General features: G+C 44.6%; 1 protein-coding gene across 1 annotated transcript in view; it reads left to right on the top strand.

Annotated features, from left to right (window-relative positions):
* Positions 1-849: 849 nt before the first annotated feature.
* The window catches only part of Slc17a8 (solute carrier family 17 member 8), a 42950-nt gene continuing 18222 nt past the window's right edge, over positions 850-25577 (top strand). The window contains exons 1-5 of the mRNA XM_021645694.2: positions 850-1563; positions 14136-14388; positions 17791-17909; positions 21140-21254; positions 22462-22549. Coding sequence (XP_021501369.1) covers positions 1463-1563; positions 14136-14388; positions 17791-17909; positions 21140-21254; positions 22462-22549 — 676 coding nt within the window. The 5' untranslated portion in view covers positions 850-1462. The remainder of the gene's footprint in view (positions 1564-14135; positions 14389-17790; positions 17910-21139; positions 21255-22461; positions 22550-25577) is intronic.

Here is a 25577-nt window from a genome sequence, read left to right as displayed (position 1 = left end):
GAAAAGTAAAAAGTCAAACGCAACAACTGTGTAGTGTAGACAGAGTGCATAACAGCCCCCACTACAGGAGGATCTTGGTAGGCGCTAGTTCCACTGAGCCCGCGAAGATACTAATTTAGCCTAATTCAGATTGAAGAAGGATTTGGACCGCAGTGCGGAGAGAACACGGCAGGCCTTGGGGAAATGGTTCCCAGATTCTGAGGGCCTGCATCAGCACGTGGCAGCGTCTCACAGTAGTTGTGGGCTTGAACCACCAGTGCCTCCCAGAGACGGCACACTCCTCAGGGTGGCATTTGTAGCGTAGGCATCTTCCTGAGGCCTGTAAAGTGGAAGCAACTGGCTGTTTGCACACTGGTCCAGCATGTTAGGCCACACCCATTCTCATCCAGGTCCAGGCAATTCCGTGGCTGGGAAGGGGGCTGGCTCTCCCAGCCTGAGGATTTGAAATGTTGCCTTTGTGAGACAGGGATCTTCAGAGGCTGTGTAGGTGAAGGGGTGAGGAAGGGTAACCCCAGGCAAGGGGACTCACTTGAGGAAACCTTAGAAGCAAGGAGGAGCTTGCTGAGCTCAGGCTAGTGTTGCTATGGAGACCAGAGGGAAAGGAAACAATGGTTAGGGTCCCCGGAGAAGTTTCAGGTCCCACGATGAAGCTTTTACTTGAGGACAAGCAGCGAGGAGCTTAGAGCAGGTGGTAGGGCAAGCTCAGACGTCCTTGCTTAGTCCTAAAAGCATCTGTCTGTCGTTCCTTCTGGATGTTGTTGCCTGGGGTACACGTGAAGTGTGCTGTCCCGAGAACATCTTTGCTTGTGCCCAGCTGAACCCCCGCTCCCCCAGCTACCCTGAAGGGACTAAAAGGCATGGCATGGTGGCCGAGAGCCCGCCTGCAAGGCTGGACCTTGGAAAGGCAGTCGTGTAAATGTTTCATGAACTTCACTCCGCGCGCCTGCCCGGGCTGCAGAGGGGCAGGTGTTGCGCTGGTTTCTGTAGGATCACCAGAAAGGGAGAGTCGGGGAGCTGACAGTACCTCCTGCAGGCTGACGGAGGCAGGAGGGGCTGGAGCTGGCCTCTGGCGGCGGCTGCTCTCGGGACCCTCCTGCACTGGAGTTCACTTCAGCTTCTCCAGCTGCGGCCAGGGAGACTGCTCACTCTGAGCCTGGCTGCCGGAGGCAACCGCCACAAGCTGCTGCTCAGCTTCTGCAAGGGGCTGGATTCCTGACCAAGCAGCAATCCCTCACTGAGACTTGCTGATTCTGGAGCGAGAGGAGAGGGTTTTCTCTTCTTGGAACACCTGAGCTGGGGCTCAGCGCCTCTCCGATTTTAAGTAGTTCCCTCCATGAGAACTGAATTTCAAGTGTTCCCCAAGGGCAAATGCAGTGCCCCTGGGCTGGAGAGCAGAGAGGATGAGAGCTTTTGAGGCTGCCTGCTAAGGGCTCTTCGGAGGTACCCCTCGCCCCCATTCAAAATGCCGTTTAAAGCATTTGATACCTTCAAAGAAAACATTCTGAAACCTGGAAAGGAGGGAGTGAAGAATGCCGTAGCAGATTCGCTGAGGATCTTACAAAGGTAAACTCTGAACTCAAACTTTAGGCTAATTTCTTAGTAGTTTCATATTGCCAACGTCTGAGACCTTTCCGCGTGTTTATGGGGAGGGGTGGGTCAGATTAGACGCTTTCTGAAGCCTCTTCTGGAGCCAGGTTTATGTCTGGAGACAAAAAGATGCATCGAAAGTATTGCGTCGCGTCTAGCAAGCACAAGATCTAGGGTTCAATCCTCGGCAGTAGGATGGGGTGGAAGAGTTAGTTCAAGTTAGGGAAGTACCCAGGCAAGCACTCTGTTTCACACTTAGCACTAGCACCCACAGCTGGTGGAATTATTATACGTGGGATGCTTGTCATGGAATCAAAAAGAATTTTGGAGGCAGAATTCCATGTTGATTCAGTAGTAGTGATGTAGTTGTGCTTTGAGCTGAATTAACTTGAGATTTTTCACTATAAATGATAATCAGATATTTACAGTAGTATTTTTTTTTTTTTAGTTTTAAACCCAAAATATATAAGTGTCTCTTCGTATCATTCTCAAAAACGAGAGTGGTTGCAAGGCAGTTCGAAGATGGTAACTTAAACATTAGTATTCTTTAAGACAGAAATCTTATGTAGTGGCAGTGGGAAAATTCAAAGACTCAATGAATTCAAAGAGATTGCTAGTCCATGAGAAAAAGTATTTTAATCTAAAATACATTACTAGTAGCAGCAGTGTTTGCTATGTACGAATGACACATTTTGATTTGTCACACTTAATGTCACATTTTAATTTGTTCAATAGTCAATGTCTTCTCAGGTTTTGTGAATGAATTACTCAGTAGTCATTATGTGCAATATAACATGATTCTTTTATTTCTCTGATATAGGAAATGTGAATAATATCCTTGGTATATTTTTTGTGTGTTTTGGATAATTATTTTTAATGCTATTGTGAAGAAAGACATTTGGCTTCTTCTTTTAGCTCCTTTTTTTTTTTTTTAAACACAAATTTCAAAGCTTTGGTGTTTAAAAGACCACTTCTAGGTAATCAGGATGATGTCCGAGAATCTTCCTGTCTCTTGTTTCTCTTGCTTTTATGGCATATGTTCCTCTTGGTGCTAAGTTTTTCATTGTTTCTCTGCTGATCAGGGTTCATCTCATAAGAGGATGGAGTTAGCAACCTTCTTACTTTGTTAATTAAAAACAAAAAGGCTTCCCTCTGAGATGCCGGAGATCAGCATGTGCAGATGAAAACTCATCTCAGTGATAGCACATAGACCAGCCAAATATAGAAAATGATTATAATATTTTAAAATGAGTGTTTCATCCTCCTGCTGATCCCTCTCCAGGCAGCATCTTATTGTGGTGGCACTCACTTGATTATAAATGCAAAAGGAAAGCGCACCAGTGTCATTGGCTTATCCAAGGGATGACAAGGAAAAGTCAGGAGTGAAAATCTGGCTTTGGACCTGAGTCATCATGGCCATTGCACCCTATGCCTAGCCTATGAAGACTTGACAAAAAGTCCTTAGTCATCAGATAAGATGACTTTGAATCGCAATTAAGTAGTTACCCATCCATCCCTCTCATGATTCCATTCTTCCCATGAGTGACATATGGTCAGATTCTGTCCTCAATTATTATACAATGGACTTCATCAAAAAGAAGGGGAGGTTGTTTCCCATCCTACTTTGAATGTATTTAAGTGTAAACAATCTTCCACTTGATAGCGTTTTTGGAAACTATCATTTTTGAAAATAGGAAATGTCAATCCTAAGAGCGGTTGCTACAGTTTGGCTGGATAATTTGCATAACGAGGTCTTTGTTTACCAAGCCAGCTGGCTCAGGTTCATGACTGAATTACTAACTTCCAAGTCACACAGTCACAGCTTGAAATCAACTGTGCATCTGGGGCTCTTTGACCAGTGCCTGGAGAATCATACCATAGAACAGCTAGCCAGAGGCTAGAGAGCCAGAGGTTTAGAGAGCACACTAAACAAATGCCAGACAGTGTCATTGCTGACATAATAGGAATAAGTAAGTGAATATGACATAATTCAGAATAAGCAAATAAATGAAATTGAAGACTCAGTGTGTTTATCTCTGGACCTTAGGTGGAAACTGCTGGCCAGGAGAGGAAGGAAAAATACTACGTGATCCTCAGTGCTAGTGATCTTTATGTCAGAATTATCCACTGCCACAGCCTATGCAATTATATGCAAAGTGTCCCTCCGAGAGCTCAGCATACAAAGGGCATTTCTTCCTTATCTTGTGGTTTTTCACAGAAAGCCAAGCAATAGAATCCAAGGTTAACAATAAAACAGTGCGTGAGCTGTTTTCTATTTACTTAGGCATTAAGAGGGAAGCCCTGCTTTTAACTCTGCAGGTGAAGGGAGTTACAGGCAGAGTCCCATCATAATGTTTAGGACCGAGAGTGCCTTCTTAATTTGAATTCTTGAGATGTTTTTTCAATCATGGACTGCTTCTCCTGGTCAGGAGTGTGGCTGCCAGGCAGGGAAGCCTTTGAGACTTCACGCATGGGGTTGATTACAGTCAGGCATTGTTAGCCTTCCTGGAGAATGGTTTCTGGCAAGAAGCAGCTGAACTGAAGCAGCTCATCTGAAGGCTTGACGAGAGTTTAGAAGTGTGGAGTAAACGAAGAATGCCCACACTTACAGTGGAGCCTTAGCCTGACAGTTGACACATATATAGTTGAACTTGGGATGAATGTCCCAAAATTAGCATGCAAATTTGTTCAGTTCCAGTGACAATGAGGAAGCACACTGTCCTGAGCTGGAGAGGTCCAGTGGGCAATGAGGGCATCCCATAACTGTTCATCCATAGCACAATAATAACTATGGAAAATCCATACATATTTCAGATGTTGTAATTTATTTAATATTATTAAAAACCCCACGAAGAAAAGACTATTACCACTGCAATTTTACAGATGAAGAAATCAAGGCACAGAGAGGTTCAGTAACTTGTCCAAGGGCACAGAGCTTATAGGTAGCATAGCCTGGATTTCAGACAGGAGTTCTATGCCTAAATTATTTTTTGCCACTTCATTTTTAATTGGCATGTAATAATTGTGCATATTTGTGGAGTATAGTGTGATGACTTGATGCATTATACATGTAATTTTCATATCAAGATAACTAGCATTCCCATCCCCTTAAGTGTCCAGCGTTCTCCGCATTAGGAACTCTGGAGCCCCCCCGCTTTTCCTGTTCTTTATAGGAAAGATTAGAAGTTGCTATACACGATGGTTACCATCTGTGCTGTCCTCTGATCCTCCTTGCTTTCTCTCCCCTTCCTAGCCTCGGGTGACTATTATCCTACACACTGCTTCTGTGACATCACCCTCCCCATCCCCGTGTGTGTGAGTGTGTGTGTGTGTACTGGGAACTGAATGCTAGTGTTGCATTTGTGTAATAAGCAGACATGCCACACATGCGCTCACCGCCCCACTAACAGAGAACTGTGTTAAAGATGCTCTGAGATCAAGTGAGCCTAGGTTCCAACTGCTGTGATATCCTTGGTCTGCAATGACCTTAGGCAAATTACATGGTGACACCAGCCATGGCTATCAAGCCCTGTCAGACTATACTCCATTCGTGCTCAAATGTCCCGCAAAGTTCTTCTTCATCTCACCAGTGTCCTGTCAGTCCACTCTGTACTACACAGACCTCCTGGCCCTTACTGGAACTCCCAAAAACCACTTCTGTCCTGGCTTTCGCAGGGCTTGTTCCCAGGAACGGCTGCCCTGGCTCACCTCCCATCCACTTCCCCGTGCCTCTTGCTTCGTCTTATTCTGCTTCTGTTAAGCAGGGTTCTCTAAAGGCAGAGTGTGAGTCAGGTTTGGGTGAGCCTGAACTATGATTCATAGGAAGAGAGCTTACCCATAAAAATATGGCGGCACAAGTGACATGGGGGAGGAGTGGAGAGAGGATTGAGCGAAACTCAGTCTCAGGCAATGGGCAGCAGAGGCTTGGGACTGAAACCAGCATGGAGGGACCCGCCTTGTATATCGCTGTGTTATTCTGTCAGTGGCTGGGTTGCCCCAGCAGATGTGGAGGCCTCCTGTCTGTGGGCAGCTTCAGAGGGAAGGAGCTGTGATCTAGCAGCCCTGAAAAAAGTACGTGGCTATATTGCAGATCTGGTGACCTGCGATCCACGGAAGCGCTCAGCGGCCAACCATAACATGCCTCCCATCTGCTTGCTTCTCTCAGGAAGACCACTGCATTCAGGTTTGTCTGCTCTCTGGCTCCGCGCTCTTAATCCCTGAGGAATCTTTCAGAGAGGTTATCAGAACAAACGCTAGCTCCCACCATCATAAGTGGTCTCTCCTCTCAATCATGTTGAATTCTTTGACCTCTGTTGTCTAGTCTGGGAAGCTGACTCTGACCCTCAGCCCTCAGGGATCTGACACCAGGTTTCTATTTCCTTCCTTGGCCATAGTTAATGAACCTACCCATTTTCAGTCCAAACAGCACCAGGGAATGCCTCAGTAGGGGTCTGGGTGCCAAGTATTTTTCCTCAGACTGACACATTTCTCCCCTCTGTCTTAGTCACTGTTGTGTTGCTATGAAGAGACACTATAGCCAAGGCAGCTCTTATGAAAGAAAGCAGTTAAATGGGGCCTTGCTTATAGCTTCAGTGGGTTAGTCAATGACTGCCATGCTGGGATGCAGACAGGCCTGGCCATGGAGCAGCAGCTGAGGGCTTTCCAAGCTGATCTGCCAGCAGCAGGCAGGGGACTGAGAGAGCCTGGGCCTGGTGTGGGCCTGTAAAGCCTCAAAGCCCACCCTCAGTGACATACCTCCTCCACCAAGAACATACCTCCTAATCCTTCCCAAACAGTTTTACCAACTGCTGACTAAGCATGTAAACATCTGAGCCTATGGGAGCCTTTCTCATTCAAACGACCCCACCATCTCCCCAGCTCCCCCGCATTATACTTTCATAGCTTTGATTGTACCAGCGCAAGAGAGGTAATTTTGGCTACATGGTCTCTTGATACTCTGGGATGAGGTGCTCCACCTTTCCTCAGCTTGACTGCATGCCAGAAGCTGGGCCTAACCTACGAGAGAGGCCTGGCTTCATTCTAGAGTACATGCTGTCTTTCTTTGACCTTTTGTTAGAAAGCGCATATGGTACTTTCCCTCTTATGGAACCATAGATATGTTAGGTAATATGGCCCTAGCTGTGAGATGGCTCTTAGTGCATCCTGGGTAAATTGCAGGCACTTTCTTGCTTTTGGTTCTTACTTAAAACTAACAGTTTTCAGCGTATAGTTCATAGCATGGAATAAATATGGCAGAACAATATTCCCTAGTGTGCAATACAATGTCTCCAAAGCTCAAAGGCATTTTACATCCTTAAATAGAAAATACAAAGTACAGCAGTTTTTCCTTTACTTGGGAGGGAGTGTCCTGGAATGCCTCAAACCTAGAGCAAGTGTGTGTGTGTGTGTGTGTGTGTGTGTGTGTGTGTGTACACCTTTAAGTCCTTGAAGCATTTATTTGTCATACTCAGAAGGACATGTATTTTATGAGGCATCCAGAGTAACTGCCATTTCTTGCTAATGAGCTCTACAAAACATGTTATCTGTTTGTCATAATAGACTGCTGCTCTATCCTACAGAAGTTCCCAAAGGTCTCTGAAAATGAATCATCATACAGTCTCACAAGAGCTCACCATTTGGGTTGGCTTCCTAGGATGTGCCTCAGGAGGCAGGGTCCAGATGTGAACCTTTACTATTTGAACTCTCAGGCCTCTTTTCATAGCTACGAAAGAGATTTTCCTTTTCTCCCCACACCTCTCTTCTTCCTCCTCTTACTTTCTTCTCCTCTCCTGTTCCCCCACTCCTTTTCCTTGCTCCACCCCTTCCTTTTCCTCATTTTTCTTCCCTTCCTCCTTCTTCCTTCTCCTTCCTTTTCTTCCTTCTACTACAGTTTTTTTTGTTCCTGTTTCTTAATTTCTTCTCTCCCATCCCCTCTTTTCCTCTCCCTCTTTCTCCACTATCTCTTCCCACTACTTCCTTTCTGCCTACCCTCTCTTCATTCTTCTTCTCCAACTACCTCCCTCCCTGATCTTTCCACTTTCCATCTTTTGCCCCCTCATTCCTCTTACCTCCCTTTCTTCCTCTTCTTCCTCTTCATAGCAAATGAACCCAGGGCCTTGTTCTTGTGACGCGTAAGTTCTACTCTAGGGCTATGCACCAGTCCTGGAAATTTGTTGTTGCTTTGCTTCTGAGACAAGGTTAAGCAGTCAGGCTGGCTTCAACCTCAGTCTTCTGCGTAGCTGGGGTGATAGATTCAACTGACAGTATCTGATGGCCCCTCCTCCCCCAATCTCCCGGTATTGCCAAGTCTCAAACCCCTGGCTCAGTCCTCCTACCCAGTCTTTTGAGTAGTTTTATTACAGGTGTAGGCCACTGTCCCTGGATTGATTTTTCTGATCTAGAGATTCTTTTTTATATTTTTCCAAATTCTCCCATACATACGTATAATAACCAGATTCTTTAAGTGCTTGTTCTAGTCGTACCACATAAAGACCCTGTAGCAGGTCATGTTTTGCTTTTTGGCATAGACATACTTAATGTATTAACACAGAGACACACTCTCCGCTGCTCTCAGCACACTACAGCACTCAAAGGGCTTCGTTACAATCAACAGATGGAGAGAGCGTATCCATCTTTGATGACATGGACAGGAAGTTCGGAAAACAGGGCCAAGCCTGGGCATTCTATCTGAAGAAGAAAAGCCATGGAGAAAACCCTATATGCTGCCTCTAGACTGGTCTAGAGGGAACGTCATTACCTCTTTCCCCGTAACTGTTGGGGCCGATGGTGGTTTGCTTTGGGGTCCTCTGACTGTGGCCACAGAGCTGCGGCTGCTTCTCCATTGCACAGCCACCACCGGCATTGTCCTTCCTCCTGCCTGTGCCATCCGCTTCTTCCTTTCCTCTCCATCTAAATCTCACTCAGGTGCTTCTGATGCTGAAGAACTTACCCGTGCACTATGCCACCTGTGCACTACCCAAGGCTCTAGGAAAAGCAGTTTTCTCTGCTGTTCAGGCAAGATCAGAATCTCAAGAGGCAGTTAAGACACTGGGCAGCTATGGATGACATTTGTTTACTGAATTTTTGTTTACTAGAATTTTCCTATATTTGATGGTGATGTGTGCCAAAACTATACTATCTTTTTTCCTTTGAGTTTTAACTATAAGTAAAAAATGTAGTGTGGCGACAAGGAATGGTGGGCACCGCAGCAAATGGGGGGCTCATTAGCAGCCAGGAGAGACTATGGGCTTAATCCAAAATTTTCAAAATAAAACAAAACTCGGTGTGTTTCTGGATCTATTTATGATTTTTAAACTCTGGCAGTTGGTTCAGATTCCAAAAATACTGTCCAGATGCTCATCATGCAGGCCAGATGTGGCTGTAGAACTTAACGTATCACCAGTGACCTAAAGCATAGGATTAAAGACAATGATGACATCACAAAGACAAAACTCATACTGGGCAGAAAAGAGCAACTCTGTTCCAAAGACAGGGCAGGAGAACAGCACAGACTGACCCCAACATCTCTGCAATTGCTGGGTTCTGGTGGATCCTACTCCAATAAGACTGTACAGGATTAGTGTCCTTGTAAGGAGACATTTAGAGACATGAAAGAGACAGCGAGGGTGTAGAACAGTGGTTCTCAACCTCCCTAATGCTGAGACCCTCTAATACAGTTCCTCCTGTTGTGGTGACCCCCCCACCATACAATTATTTTTGTTGCTATTTTATTACTGTAATTTTGCTACCCTTATGAATCTTAATGTAAACATCCATAATTTCTGATGGTCTTAGGCGACCCTGTGAAAGGGTCATTCGACTCCCAGAGAGGTTGTGCCCTACAGGTTGAGAACCACTGGTGTGAGGACACCAGGGGAAGGTGTCCCCCTGCAAGCTAAGAGCAGAGGCACCACAAGAAACCAACTAGCCAAATCCTGAGCTTGGACTTGCAGCTTCCAGAGCTGTTGACATGTGTTTAAGCTTCCCTGTCTGTGGTATTTTGTCATCGCTGTTCTACAAACTGTGTTTATTTGCCGTCTTACAGAATCACGTTTACCTCAAAACTGGTCTTGTTGTTAGTGTTTGTTTGTTTGTTTGTTTTCCCATACGTTCATTGAGTGGCTATTCAGAAAGGAGAAAGTTAAAAGCACTGACCATCTCTTCCACTGTGGGCATTTTGGGAAGCTTTATTTTTAGGTATATGGCCAATTGGATCCAAATACCTATCAATAATCAATTTAAAAGGAGGAGAGGTCTGTTTGGGCTCCTGGCTGGAAGGCGCAGTCTAGCATGGTGGAGAAGCCACGGCGGCTAACGTGGACTGTGGCTGTGGGGATCCCACTGCAAGGCTGCGGCTCACATCTGGATAGATCAGGAGGCAGAGCTGGGCAGGAAGCAGGGCCAGGTATAACCTCAAAGCTTAGCCCACATGGTGAGCTTCTTACTGCAACTGGACATACCTTCTGAAGATTCCTCACCTTCCCCAAACAGCACCAACATACCGGGACTGAGTGTTCTAACATATGAGTCTGTGGAGCACATTTTACATCCAAACTATATACACACGGTATATAGACTTGTTTAAGCTCTCCCATCTATTATATATATATATATATAATTCATGACACAATATTGAGAAGGCTTACCCATCTTACTTGGAATATACACCATATATACACCATATATATACTTGGAATATATACTATAAATACGTGCGCAAAGCTGACAAGTGAGCAGAGTTGAAACACTCATAAAGAAATCTGTGTGTTTTGTTTCACTGTGCATGACTGTCTTGAGCTTGTTTTTTTTTCCCCAAATGAGAAACCTTCTTCGTAGTCCACAGAACATTAAGAGTCACTGAGAAGTTAAACATTCTGAAAATGCTTGAAGACTGCTTGGAGAAGCTTGAGCAGTCAGACCCTGGGGCTTAGATGCTTACTAGAAAATTGTACACGAGAACAATGGGAGGACCACCTCATGTGTGAAGGGCCCCAGCCCACAGTCTGCAGTTTTCTATATTTGGAAAAGCAACAATGCTGGCTGTCACTCTGGAAAGAAGGAAGATTCTCCAACCTAAAAGAAGAACCATAGGCAAACATGGAGAGAAACCCATGTGATATAAACAGCTTTTATGGGTAATTAAAGCCCTCTTATTTTTTAAGAAAGGAATTCTTCTTTTGCCCTTATCCTTGCTTAAGTGTGCTCTCCATCCTTTCTATGGAGATTATTTGAGGGTATGGATGATAGAGTCTCTAAGGGCTGCAAGTCTGGCATGATGTGTGGGCTAGCCCCCAATTCCACTCAGTTGAGTGAGGTTCATTGTCTCCACAAACTGTGGTAAGCACTGGGGACAAAGACAAGGAGAGGGCTTCTGCCCTCTGCGTACCCACAGCCCACCAGGTGGGTAGGTCTTCATTCATTCATGCACACATGCATGACATGGACTATTTACTCTCCACCCCTATGCTCGAAAAGTCTCTAACTCGATGTGATAAGCATTTGGACGGAAGAATGTAAAGTCTTACAGTGGCAGGAGATGCAGGGAATGAGCTTAGCACAAAACAAACAAAGCAGAAACCAGAGAAGGCAGGAAAGGCCAAGGATGGCGTAGAGCCTATCAGGTAGTCAGTGCTCACGCCTCTGCTGGCTGTGATATTTTGCTCTCTGTAGCATAATATCTTAACGGATCTGTGACATATTCTGTTTATTGTACAGTGAAGAAGTGGGAGATTCAGAATAGCCAGCCTGAAGGCACACAGCTAGTCATCACACCTAGGGTGTCTGGCTGTCTGAAGTAGGCTGTGTCTTTCAGTCTTTCTCTTTGAGCCTGCAAACATGTAACACTCCACCAAACCAACAACAAACCACAGGAGAAGCCCGGTAGCTTATGTATTTTATTTTGCGTTAGGTCATGCTATGTAGCCCTTGCTCTCTGGGAACTCACCGTGTAGATCAGGCTGGCCCTGAGCTCACTGAGATCCACCTGTCGCTGTCCCCGGAGTCCTGGGATTAAAGGCATGTTTCACTAGGTCTGCATAATTGAGGTTTTAATTTTATCATTGTTATCTTGTTGTTGTTGTCTTAGAAACCCAGGCCTTATACATACACCGGACAAGGGCTTTTTCACATACTACTCCCGCCTACCATTTAAATACTTTTGAAACAAATCAATCAGATGTTTATCCCTTCCCTGTTAAAAATTAAACCTTTATCAGTGTGACATCTCCCTGCCTCCACCACGCTGAGGGAATGCCTCACACCCAGGAGGTCGCTCTCGGATCCGAGTTTGCTTCTGACTCTGTGCTCTCTTAAAGTGGTGGCTCAGCTGTCACTCTTCAGAAGGGAGACCGGACCCAGTGCCCAATGTCCTTCTCATTGTTCCCTGCACTCAGTCTCCGCCTCTGTTATGAGGAAGTGGCTTCAGATCAGGCAGCTCAGCGAGTCCCCCCATTCTTCAGTTGGGGAGCGTAACCTTTTAAGATTATTCCCGTGGCCTCCCCCCCCCCCCGTGCTGTGTGTTTCCTCGGGGAAGCTTCAGGATGTCTCAGCAGGCATCATGTATAAGAGGACGCTTGTGTTGAGCTGAGTCGTCCAGGAAGCGGACTGTAAGATAGAACTAGACACAAGAGACACATGCCGAGAGGAGCTGCGGAGGTAGTAGAGCGTGTTTGCGTGAGCATCCAGACCATACGCCGTGTGTGGACAGAACGGAAGGGAGCCGTGTCGGGCAGAGAGTTCACCGCATCGTCCAGCGACGGTCGCAGCCTATGTGTGCGTCTTCGTCCCCTACAGCATCGTGCTGCAGAGGAGGGGAGAACAGGCCCATTCATCCCTGTTCTTCACCCCCAGCACAGACCTGCCACGTAGTACATGCTTAGTAAATGTCTGCGGTGCTGATTGTTTAGTTCTCCACAGATGCACTTCAAATCTTATCAAAAGCAGCTGCCAAAATTATCTTCTGTATGCGTTCGTGGGGAAGGGAAACTATTTTGTTTTAGAAATTAACTATTTTGTTAATAATTATATGAACGATTTATGTTAATTTAATATTTGTGAAAACAGAATCGTATTCCAAAGGATTACAGTATCACGGGATAGAAAAGCTCTTCTCTTGTGTTGTATGTGTGTGTACATATTTGTATGTGTGTGTGTTTGCACACTTGTGTGTGTGTGGGAGGGTATATTTGTGTGTATATATGGGTGGGAGTGTAGGTCAGAGGTCGATTTTGAGTGGATTCTTCAATCTCTATCCATTTTATTCTTTGTTTTGTTGATTTATTATTGTTAGTGTGTGTATGTGTGCACAAGCACATGTGTGCGTGTGTGTGTGCGTGTGTGCACACGAGCGTGTGTGTGTAGCGTGTGTGTGTGTGTGTGCGCGTGTGTGCACACGAGCGTGTGTGTGTGTGTGTGTGTGCGCGTGTGTGCACACGAGCGTGTGTGCGTGTGTGTGCGTGTGTGCACACGAGCGTGTGTGTGTGCTTGCCACTGTGTGCCTGTTAAGGTATGGGGACAATTTTTAGGAGTTGGTTCTCTCCTTCTACCGAGGGACTTGGGAATTGAACTGAGATCTTCAGTGTTGCCTGGCAGGTGCTTGTTTCTTCTGGAGTTTCCTGTCTTCCCTCCTCCTCATTTTTGGGATAGTCCTCTCTGAAGCTGGTGGTCATCAGTCTGTCTCGGTTGCCTTTACCTCCTTCATCGGCACTAGGGTTGCAGACAAGCTCTACGGCGCCCTAATTTTGACACGGGTGCAGGGGAGCCATGCTCAGGTCCTCATGCTTGTATGGCAAATGCTTTGCTGACTGAATATGATCATCTCATAATTGATCATATTCGGTTTACTCAATTACTTTATTGCTTTGGAAGAAGGTAATTAATTAGAAGCCACACCATCATTGAACCTATAGAAGTCAACAAAAATAATCTGCATCTGGTTTTTTTGTCCCTGCGCATGACCTTAGCAAGCTTCAAGTGGATCTAAAACAAAGGCTTATTTTAGAGGAACATGTGTGTGGGCCATCCACGTGGCTGTCCCATTTCTCTTTCAGCAAGAACTCAGAACAGTGTATTGTTAAGGACACAGACTCCGAATCTGGCTTTGCACACCTCCTCAAATGAACGGCACCAGGGTACTGACTGCACCTCACTGGGTTTCCATGAAATTTAAGAACCTTCCTCCCTTGTTCTGTAAGGCCTTCACTCTGCAGCCCAGGCTGCAGTTAGACTTGCTGTGCTGTTCAGGCTTACCCTTGAGACCCTCTTGTCCTCACATACCACCCTCCTGCCCTCACGTGTACACGGCCGAACTGAACAGATCTGAACGACTTAGTACACATGGAAATCCAACACGAAGTTCAGAGCATTAGTCATATTAGCCATTACTCTGTACTTTGTTGTTGATGATGATGATAATGTTTAAAATACAAGCTGCACTCTTCTGTCAGCTTTTCTCTCTTCGTTTCTTGGCACCATTTTTATTTTTACTTTGTGTATTTTCCCTCACCTCGAATTCTGGCTTCTATTCTCTGTGCATTCTTTTTGTGATGTAGAAAAATCGATGGGACTAATGAAGAGGAAGATAGCATTGAGCTGGATGAAGAGGGCAGGCCTGTGCAGACATCCAGGGCACGCCTCCCCGCCTGTGACTGCAGCTGCTGTGGCATCCCCAAGCGCTATATCATCGCTGTCATGAGTGGGCTGGGATTCTGCATTTCCTTTGGGATTCGGTGCAACCTTGGAGTGGCCATTGTGGAAATGGTCAACAACAGTACTGTGTATGTGGATGGGAAACCAGAAATTCAGGTGAGTATGGAGCTGCAGCAAGCAGGTGTATGTGCGTGTGTGTGTGTGTGTGTGTGTGTGTGTGCGTGTGTGTGTGTGTGTGTGAGAGAGAGAGAGAGAGAGAGGGAGATATGGTTGTGTAAAAGCAAACAGAGCAACTCACTATTTGATGTAACAAACACATGGAGTGACAACCTCATTCTGAGTCCTGGACATGGTGACAGGGCTAGAATGCTGACTGATACTGACTGGGGCCTTGAACTCCAGGAGACATATAACATAAGTGACAGTATGGTGTGCCAGCTGCTATGTCGGTATGGCTGTTCCAAATTCTCAGGCTTCCCGAGGAGTGTGCATACCACAGTTTTGGTATTGTGACTTTCCAGAAAGAGACGACCAGAAAGAGACGACTGAACCAGGCAGAGATTTAGGCAGAAAAATGTTTGAAGAAAAAGGAACATTGTGTGTAAAGAACTGTAAGCGAGACAGACAGACAGACAGACAGATAGAGAAGTCATAGTGTGCTAGGAACAGGAGACCCTCACTCTTATTTTGCATGTGCTATAACATCCCTTGAGCCTTGTAAACAACTTGGTGAACCTTTGGTCAAAGATAATGTTTGAAATTCTTAGTATAAATAGACAAAGGATTAAAAAGGGAGTCAGTTATATTAAAATGTAGAAAAACATACTTAAAAAATAAATTCATGGTATAGAAACATGTACTTCCTTACTAGTACATCAGATGGCAAGATTTAGCAAAGTGCCTGAAATTGCTATGATTTTAATATTGAAATGTAAACAATGGTTTGAGATCACGGCAACAGCTATAATGTAATTTGAACATGTTTCCAGCTTTCACATTTTAGTTGTGGGACTGATATTACCACGTTTTTGCTTGTTTGTTTTTTTTGAGACAGGGCTTCTCTGTATAGCCTTGGCTGTCCTGGACTCTCTTTTGTAGACTAGGCTGGCCTTGAACTCACAGAGATCCACCTGTCTCTGCCTCCCAAGCGGTGGAATGTGCCACCATGCTCGGTTTTACCATGCTTTAAGCTATGTTTATATTTGTAGAAATTCTAAATTTCAGTCAGCAGGCAATGAAGATAAAAGTGCTGACATTTCTGTGGTTTATTAGAACACTGGACTGTAACTTTGCTGAGTTACCCTGGGACAAGGAATAATTCCAGGGAAAAGGAGTATTCTAGAAACACAAACCAAAGCAGCCCACCACAGCAGTCTATTCCAAGTTTTACCCCAGAGATTATACAAATCAAGAAATTGTTTTGCAAAATATTTTCATGAAAGCAGACTTTTAATAAAAAAATACTACATATTAAGCTTTTAAAAAAAGCTGACTTTTTCCCATCCAAGTTCCCAGACACACAGGAGCCCTCAACAGATCCCAGAATGAGCACTGCTAGATGTACAGAGTCCTGGTAAAGTGTGATTAGCATGGATGTCTTATTGTTATCCTGGTGTTTGGGCTAGCGTGTGTGTGTCACACGGAAGCACTGAAGTTATTGAATACACTATTTTGTGAATACTGGAAACATAAATCTAGCTTGTTTTTTACCTAGGCCTCATATATTACGGGATGAATAAATGAAAACTTGGCCCCAGGGACCACTGCATAACTGTCTGCATCACTGGCCTAAGCACGGGCACTGAACTGATGCGGTAGAGTCTGAGCCTTCTCAGAGGGGCACCTGATGGTTCTCTGTATGTCTGTGTTGGGATGCATGCCTAGATCAGACTTTCCATGTTGGTGTCTCGGAAGCCATGGCTTGCTTACAGGGTTTCACAAGAAGATATTGTGTGACATGAAGCCTGGACTGTTTCTGAGTGCTGTTTGACTCTGAGGCAGGGACACAGGAGGTAATGTTCTCTCAGCCGGCAACATGGTAGTCTTCTCTTTGATGCCGCATCTGTTAGCATCACCTAGAATAGTCCCCTGCCAAGGACTGCTTTGGGGAAATGGGATGTCAGTTCAGGAAAAAGAGGTCTTTAGCTGGCATGCAGGCTTCCCCTTTTCTTTCTGAGAAATTGTTCCGTCGGAGGGAAACAGCACCATGGAGATGCTTTAGTCTGCTTTTGAGGCCTTAGCTGAGTCTGGCTGAGAAAGATAGCCTGTTTGTTTCGGGGGTGGTAGTGGAGTGAGGAGGTGAGACAGAGGGAGAGACACCTCCAGTTCATTTAAAATAAAGACGACTGGTGGGGTTTCAAATGCGTATAGCATGTGTTCTCCAGCCTGTTGTGAGCAAGGCTGGCTGGTTAGAACTTGCCTGCAGAGAAACAAATCAAGACACCATTTGCGTTTGTCTGTTGCCTGAGAAGACAGTGGGTCAATAGAGTCTGCTTTGGAGCATGTGGAAAAGCAATTTTGATAAAGCCAAAGCACGATGCTCGCATGTATGCCCCAGTTCCTAGGATTTTGCTTAGAGAATCTAATTAAGATCTAAAATATGATTTATATCATCCTGTCGGGCATCAAGAATAGGAGTGTGGAAACTAGGTCTGGTGGCTTGTGCCTGTGATCCCAGCACTCAGGAGACTGAGGCGGGGGTGGGGGGCAGGCCTGAGTTTTGCCCTGCTTTGGCTAAATGGTGACTTCAAAGACAAACTACGTTATGTAGCAAGACCCTGTCCCCAAAAATTAACCAAAGGAGAAGAGAGAGAAATAAAAGGAAAAACCTAAACCCCCTGGTCTATGGAGTGATTCCAGGACAGTCACGGCTACACACAGAGAATCCCTAATCTCAAAAAAACAAAAACCAAACGAAAACAAAACAAAAATTGAGACTCAAGTTTATTCCTATTTTTTCTTCTATTAGATTTAGTGTATCCAGGCTTATGATGAGGTCTTTGATCCACTTGGACTTAAATTTGTGCAGGATGATAAATATGGATCTTTTTCACTCTGTATAGTGTTGGCTTCTTTGTCAAAATTCAAGTGTATGTATTGGTGTGGTTTTATTTCTGGGTCTTCAATTCCATTCATCAGCCTGTCTGTTTTTATTCCAATACCAGGCGGTTTTTATTACTATTGCTTTGTAGTACAGCTGGGATGGTGATATGTCCAGAAGTTCGCTGTTGTTGTTGTACAGCATTGTTTTAGTTATCCTGGGGTTTTTTTTATTTTATTTTTCCATATGAAAATTGAAAATTGCTCTGTCGAGGTCTGTAAAGAAATTGTGTTGGAATTTAGGTGGGAACTGCATTGAATCTGTAGATCCTGAACTGAACACCAACAGCTCAGGCACTGAGCTCAGCAATTAATAAATGGGGCTTCATGAAACTGAAAAGCTTCTGTAAGGCAAAGGACACTGTCAATAGGACAAAATGCAGCCTACAGACTAAGTCTTCACCACCCCAACATCCAACAGAGGGCTAATACCCAATTCTACTTGGTTTTTGTTTCCAGACAGCACAGTTTAACTGGGACCCAGAGACGGTGGGCCTTATCCACGGGTCTTTTTTCTGGGGTTATATTGTGACACAGATTCCTGGTGGCTTCATTTCAAACAAGTTTGCTGCTAACAGGTAAGAGTAGAGAACACGGCGAGCCCTGCCTGGGTCACCGTAGAGCCTTGAACCTTTACCAAATCTGTGTATTTGTGCTCAGTGTGGGGGTGCAGGAGCCAGATAGGCAGATGCGATTCAGAACCTTGATCCACAATGGCGCTGTTTTTAAAAGTATCTTTGGATTTGCTTTTTCCCCCAAAAAATGTCATTTGCTTTGTAGTTCATTAAGTGGTCATGTTGTAAAAAGAATGATTAGCCTCGAGTCAGGGGAAGTGGTTCATGAGCCCTCACTGTCTCACTGAATTACCTCTACTGAGTCACTTCCTTTCTTTTCTGGGCCTCGGTTTCCTCATCTGAGAGATGGAACATTAGATTAGGTTGTGTTTTGGAGCAGTGACAATTCCGTGTGTTCATGTAGCCATCACTAGCACAGTAGACACCCTGTCATGTGAACACTGAGGGCTTGCCTTTAGACTGCAGGCTGTTTCTAACACTTAAGTGATTCAGGAGTTGTCTGAGGAGCTGCCTCTCCACAACAGACCAAATGGTCTCAAAAGGAAGTGAGTTTTCTGTCATGAAAGTATTCAGTGAAAAGTGTGTGTTCATTTTGAGGGAGATGCCATAGTTTGGGTCATGTTGCAGAAAAGAAGTGGACCAAATATCTAGGTTCTTCCTGGTATATTTGTCATGAGACATTGCATGAGTCAATTTCATGAAGTAGATCAAATTTTGCAAGGTGATTTCTTTTTTCAATCTCTGAAATCACAACTCACATGGCTGTGAAATCAGTACAGTGATTTACCAATGGGAATTTTATTTGAAAAAGAGAGGAACAGAGGAGCATATAATTAAAGAGAATAAAGACAATGAAACATCTGAATAGATTGCCTATGAGAGTAAGTAATGGTTTCCGAAACTGGTCCCATTTATGTGTGTGTAGACACGTTAATGAATTTTTAATTTAATTTAAATCATTTTATGTTATTTACGCTTCTTACACATCTTCCTCCCTTTTCTACCCTAATCCTTTCCAGCACCCCAGCACCAGGTAGGAGATGTGGAACATTAGTGGGAAGAGGAGGCAGAGTTCTCTTTAGCTACTTCCTGCTGGTTAGGGTCCTCAGCTTCCTTGGGGAAAGTCCAGTCTTCGTTTCAGGAGATCTCCAACTTTTCCTCATCAAACCGCAGCAACTTCCATCAGGAGCGCCAGGGGGTCGCACCAGCAGCCTACTTCTTTCTCAGAGCTCCACTAACTTGCTCTGGGCTCTGGCCTTTATTGCCTCTCAGAGTCCTCAGATTTAGACTGTCTGCAGCTGGCAAAGGGCCTCTCTCAGAGCCTGCACCAGGCAAAGAGTTTGCTGCTGTGGGCAATTTGAATCTGTCCCATAGCCACACCTGGGATGAAAACAAAAACATGTCTATATCCACAATGCATGTGTATATAAATACAGACTGGGCTATAATATGAAATGCATATATCTATATACACACACACACATTTATGTATATACATACACACGATACATGTGTGTGTGGGTGCATGCGTGTGCATGTGCAAGTGCAGGCGCATGTGTGTGTAGGGCCTGAGGTTGATGTCAGGTGCTTTTTCTTCTTCTCCTTTTTTTTTTAAGATCTATTTATTCATTTATTTATTTATTTATTTATTTGTTATTTATACACTATTCTGCCTGCATGTACACCTGCACGCCAGAAGAGGGCACAGGATCTCATTATAGATGGTTCTGAGCCACCATGTGGTTGCTGGGAATTGAACTCAGGACCTTTTAGTAGAACAGCCAGAGCTCTTAATCTCTGAGCCAACTCTCCAGCCCATCAGATGCCTTTTCAATCACACACACCACCTTATTTTCTAGAGACAGGGTCTCTCACTGAACCCAGAGTTAACTGATTCAATTGTGTGGCCAGCAAATCCCAGAGATTCTCCCGTCCTCATGTCTCCAGTGCCAGACTCATAGGCTTACCCTATGCTTGGCTTTTTATATGGGCTCTGGGGGGTTGAATTTAGCTTAACATGAAATGTATTTTTATTAATATGAAATGTATTTTTAAGGGGCAAAGGCAAAATGTTTGAAAGCTACCACCAGGATCTTAATATGTGTAAACATGGCTGTCTTTACTTATGTCCTCATCTAGCTGTTTGGTTTTTGTTTGTTTTACGTCCCATTGTTACTTGCCTGTTGTATTCTTTTAAAAAGTGGTCAAGTAGTGACTGCCACTGACTCTTCATTGGTTACTGCTTACACTCCTGCCTCTGAAAGAAAACCGTACATATACAGATTTCCTAGTGCATAAGGAAAGAGCAGGTGACATTAGAGTATGTGAGGAGGGGCATCTGGGATGCAGTGCAGGTGATAGGGTGCTTACCCAGCTCTCGCAAGCCCTAGGGTTAGGGCCAGAGCTGCATAAAACCAAGTACAGTAGCATGTGCCCATAATCCCAGCATTCAGGAAGTAGAGGCAGGGGGATCTGAAATTCAGTGTCATCCCTAGCTAAATGTGAGTTCAAGGGCAGCCTGGGATGTGTGTGTGTGTGTGTGTGTGTGTGTGTGTGTGTGTGTGTGTCAAACACATACATGCATATATGTATGTGTATATATTTATGAATATCTCTCTCTCTCTCTCTCTCTCACACACACACACACACACACACACATACACACAACTCTGCCTAAAAGAAAGTTATGAAAGGAGAGAAGAGAATGGTGCCTACTTTTTTTCTTCTTCTTTCTTAGAGAGTCTCAGGATGTCAAGGAGAGAGTAACTGGCTACGTCAGGAACTAGGGAATAAGACAAGTTCACAGCTTGGTCCCAGGTCTCAAGCTACATCTTGAGTAGTCAGTGTTCTCTTTTGGGCTATTGAGAACATAATGGGAAGCAGGAGGCATAACCCCAGACATGCAAAAGTCACAGATAGGAAGGGTCACTTGGCTGAAATCTGGTTGGATGTGGGTGTACCGGAAGTTCTCTTTAGTACAGTCATCCTGTGGCTTTCTGGGGCATCATGCTGATTGGACATCCCTGGGCTTCCATGAACATGACCACAAATGGTCTGAGCATCCCAGGGGTCTAAGCTGGGAGCATACCAGATTCTGTCATACTGTCTATGTCTCTGAATTAATTTCTCCTATGCTCTCTCATGAACTTTTAGGATGTTTTCTGATGTTTAACTGAAGTGCTTTTAGCCATCATTATCATCCCGGACAATAATACAGTGCTTTGGTCCCCTAGGGTCTTTGGAGCCGCCATCTTCTTGACATCAACTCTGAACATGTTTATCCCTTCTGCGGCCAGGGTTCACTACGGCTGCGTCATGTGTGTGAGGATTTTGCAGGGTCTGGTGGAGGTAGGAGAGACACTTTCTTTACAGTTTTCAGCGCTGCCAGAGAAAGCCCGGTGCTTTGCAACAGTCAGCTCCTGAAGTCAAGCCCCTTTTGTCAGTTTTCAGCGTTCTCTAGAGACCCCCTTTTTACATCTTTGAAACCATGGGTTGGGTGTGGTAGTTACATTTTGATGTAAAACATAGGTTACTTGCAGTAATCAAGACCGTGCTTGGGCAGTGATAGAGGGTTGTGGTCTCAGTTACTGAAGAGGCTGAGACAGGAGAATCTCGTTTCAAGCTTTCCTGGGAAACCTAGTGAGGCCCTGTTTCAGGGTAAAACTTAAAAGGGGCTAAGGGTATAGTGGTGATTAAATGTATGTCTAGAACATGCCAAGGCCTGGGTTCAGTTTCTAGTCACCCTCCATAAGAAGGAAAGAAAGAAAAGTCTAGACTGTTACTGACGCTCCAATCCAGCTTTAGTCCTGTTAGGAGGATGTACCCTGCACTTCGACAACTAGTGATGTGGCAGAAAGAACGTGACATTCGCAGCTTTGAAGACCACGGCTGAGACCTGGTCTTCAGGAATCTGAGCCTCGGGGTCTGTGCCAGGAAAAGAGATAAACTGGCTGCGGGTGGAAGTCACTTTCTACGTCCATTTTCTTTAATGACGTGATATATAGAAATAAGACATCTCTCTGACTCTCCACCACAGATATATTTGTACTATATCTTTGAATGTCAGGATTGGTGCTATGAGTCAAGATTAGTTAAATTATATGACTTAATGTTGTTAAAAATCTGTTTGGGTATTAGTAATGCAGTATCAGACACAACAGACATTCATTTCTCGTGGTCCGGTCCGGAGGCTGGGAAGTCCAGCGCCTTCAGTGACTGATGACCTGCTTTCTGGTTCATAGACTGACAGTCATCTCTGTTCTCACCTCACGGGTGGGCAACAGTGCTGCTCGGGTCTCTTCTTGTAAGAGCATTAATTCCATTCATGAGTTCTTCATCTTGTGCCCTTGTTACCGCCAATGCCTGTATTCAGACACCATCACACTGAGGACTAGATTCAACATAAACATTTGAGAGGCACATCAGCTTTCTATTTGACAGTGCACACAAATTATATTTTTATACTGTAGTTTGTGCAAAGCAGCAGAATTTGCATTTTAAACACGAAAAGAAATTGGGAAAAAATGTGATCATCACTGTTTAATCTTTCTGTCAGGGTGTGACCTACCCAGCCTGCCACGGGATGTGGAGCAAGTGGGCACCTCCCCTGGAGAGAAGCCGGCTAGCAACAACTTCCTTTTGTGGTAAGCATGTTAGAATCATTAATTACTTTAGGAACTGAAGCTTTTGGCTTCAAGTAACTGAGATGTCTACCAAGAATCTTCAGAAGAACCTATTTTTTTTTTTCTCACCTGACAGAACCCTAAGGTGTAGTTGCTGGTGCTGGGTCTGTCTCTATCTCACTGAGCTGTCTTGGGCCGTGGGTGTGTTCAGTCCCTGGGACCCACATGGTAGGAGGAGAGAGCCAACGTTCATAATTAATCCTGTGACCTCCATCCCTGTGCCATGGCTTCTGTATGCCCCATAGGCACATAAAATAAACAGATAAGAATGTAATAAAATATTTTTAAAGTAGAAAGATGAGGTTGGGCAGGATCTGCCTCTCCCTTATTTTCACAGTGAAGTGAAAGTACAATGCCTTGTGTGAGGTTGCAAAGATCCTCATTCACAGAGCTGAGCTGAGGCCACTTGGCTGGTGATATAGAGCTTTCCTTGCTCCACATAACCGCTGAGTACACACTGTCACCAAGAGACTGGATTGCGGGCCTTATAGTCCACATAAAAAATGAAGTGGAGTCCATCCATCTTACCTGAAAGTAGTGATCCTCAGGTGGTGACATGACTTCAGTTTTGGGGTCTCTGAACTTTATCTTGCTGGTTTGCCTCGTCCCAAGCCATCTCTTCAGTGCATCTCTTCAGTGGGAGAAATCAGTGTCCTCAAGGGCTTATCTCAGGCCTTACCAGTGAGAGAAATGGGAGCTTCCAGCACAGTTATAAAATGCATTTAAAACATTTATTGTAGGGGAAGGGTCCTGGAAGGCAAAATTATCTTAGTTTACAGAAATTACAATATGGCCGGGTAGTTAGGATTAGAACTCAGGCGTGTCTGACTTTTTTCTAAAGACAGACCATTGTAGTTGCATTATACAAGTATGAAAACCAGCTCAGCCTTTAAAGGAATCATTTACTATGAAAAAAGGCTACAGTTATATTACAAAGTTTGGAATACTTTTTAGTCAAATGTTCTTGGGGAGTGTTATTGTAAAAAAACATTTATTTAGCTTTGCTCATAATTAATTTTTGACTCTTAAAAAAGTGTTAAACGTGTATTATTGTATAAGTGTTTTTCCTGCACAAGATCGTGGACTGTGTGTGTTCCCAGTAATGGCGGGAGTCAGAGGAAGGCATCGGATCCCCTGGCACTGGAGTTACAGACAGTTGCCAGCAGCCGTGTGTATGCTGTGGGACCCAAACCCAGGTCCTCTGCAGGAGAAGAGTGCTCTTAACTGCAGAGCCACCTGTCTCTTTAGCCCCTGACTTTTGACTCTTTTTATTTTCTGTATGTATGTGTGCATGTGGAAGATGATGGTGTGCGTATGTGTGTGCATGTGCATGTGTGGAGGCCAGGTAAAACCTTGGGTGTCAGTCCTCACCTTCCACCTTGTTTGAGAGAGGGGCTCTTCTTGTTTTGTTAGTGCATATGACAGGCTAGCTGACCTGCAAGCTTTGAGACCTCTCCTGTCTCTGCCTTCCATCTTGGTGTAGGAACCCTGGGACTACAGGTGCTCAGCACTGTTCCTAGTTTGAACCTTGGGCTGCAAGTGCTTTTCCCACCGAGACATCTCCCCAGCCCTGCTGCCTTTCTTTGAGGCAGGGTTTCACAAAGCCCAGTCTGAAATTGAATTTGTGATCCTTTCACATCTACCTGCAGAGAGCTGGGATTACATGGTGAACCTCCATGCTCTGTCCCTCTGTCTTTATTCTAAAAAGATAAAAACATCCCCACTCTCCCTTGGCTAGGGCTCATTTTCAATAACCAAGTGAAGACTGGGTCACTGTATGCCAGTTACTGTTACAGTCTAGGTAACCACTGGACTGCAGTAGACAGCCACTGGACTCAGATTCCTCCCAAAGGAACCAAAGCCCCTTTCTTTGTATGAAATTTCTGAATTCTCACTTCACTATTTCTGTGAGCCAATATTTTATCAGCATGACTCCACATAACAGGTTTTTAAAAATACATACTTAAAGAATTCTTGAAGCTGTTAATGTTTTCTCTTTAAAAAATTAGTCATGCGCAGTTCAGCTGGCTTCTTCAGTTATGAAGATGGTTTGTACATAAATAGTTGTTCAAATTGGTATGTCTGTGGGAACTTGATCTTTAGAGGGTGTTTTTGAGAAAGGATTAGCTATGTAACCCAGGCTAGCCTCCAACTGACAATCCTTCTGCCTCTGTTTTTCTAGTGCTGTGATTACAAGGTATACTCTACCACACCCAGCAATCTGATTTGTTTTTAAAATTACAACTTATTTGTGTATGTGTGTGGTGTGTGTGTGTGTGTGTGTGTGTGTGTGTGTGTGTGTGCATGCGTGTACATATGCCAGGGCATATTTAGACATTCTTTCCTTCTGCCATGTGGGTCTAGGGGATTGAACTCAGGTCATCAGCCTTGGTGGTAGTTGCCTTAACCTGATGAGCCATACGGTTGGTTCAACCTACCCAATGCTTTCAGACTACCATGTCGTTCCTAAGATAAGCTGATTATGAAGGGGAGAAATCAATCTTCGTCTTTATTAATATGAATGTTTTTATTTTTTCTTTTAAAATTATTTATTTATTTTGCGTGTATGGATTTCACCTGAACATACCACGTGTAGGCCTGGTGCCCATGGAGGCTAGAAGGTGGCCCTGGCTCACCTGAGACTGGAGTTACGGATGGTTGTGAGCTGCCATGTAGGCACTAGGGATTGGGGCTCTCCAGAAAAGCAGACACTACACTTGGCCTCTAATCCATCTCTGTAGCCCCACTCATTCTCTGATTATTGCCCCTGTATCTCCTTTAAATCATCATTAGCACATTAACTATGCCTGGTTTGCAAGAGTGCACCGTTGACATGTCTTCAGCCTCTTGATTGCCACAGGCTATCTCCACCCTACCAAAGCTTCAACCAACCCCAGAAGAGGGAAGTCTGTCCGCTGACTGTGGGTGGTGTGATCATTGGCCTTGCTTTCTAGGATAGCTGATTGGCAGGACCTTTCGTTTTGATTTG

Source organism: Meriones unguiculatus, chromosome 2 (assembly GCF_030254825.1).
Source record: "Meriones unguiculatus strain TT.TT164.6M chromosome 2, Bangor_MerUng_6.1, whole genome shotgun sequence".
In the NCBI taxonomy this organism is placed as follows: domain Eukaryota; kingdom Metazoa; phylum Chordata; class Mammalia; order Rodentia; family Muridae; genus Meriones; species Meriones unguiculatus.
The sequence above is the reverse complement of the archived record's forward strand: the minus strand, read 5'-3'. Positions and strand labels throughout refer to the sequence as shown.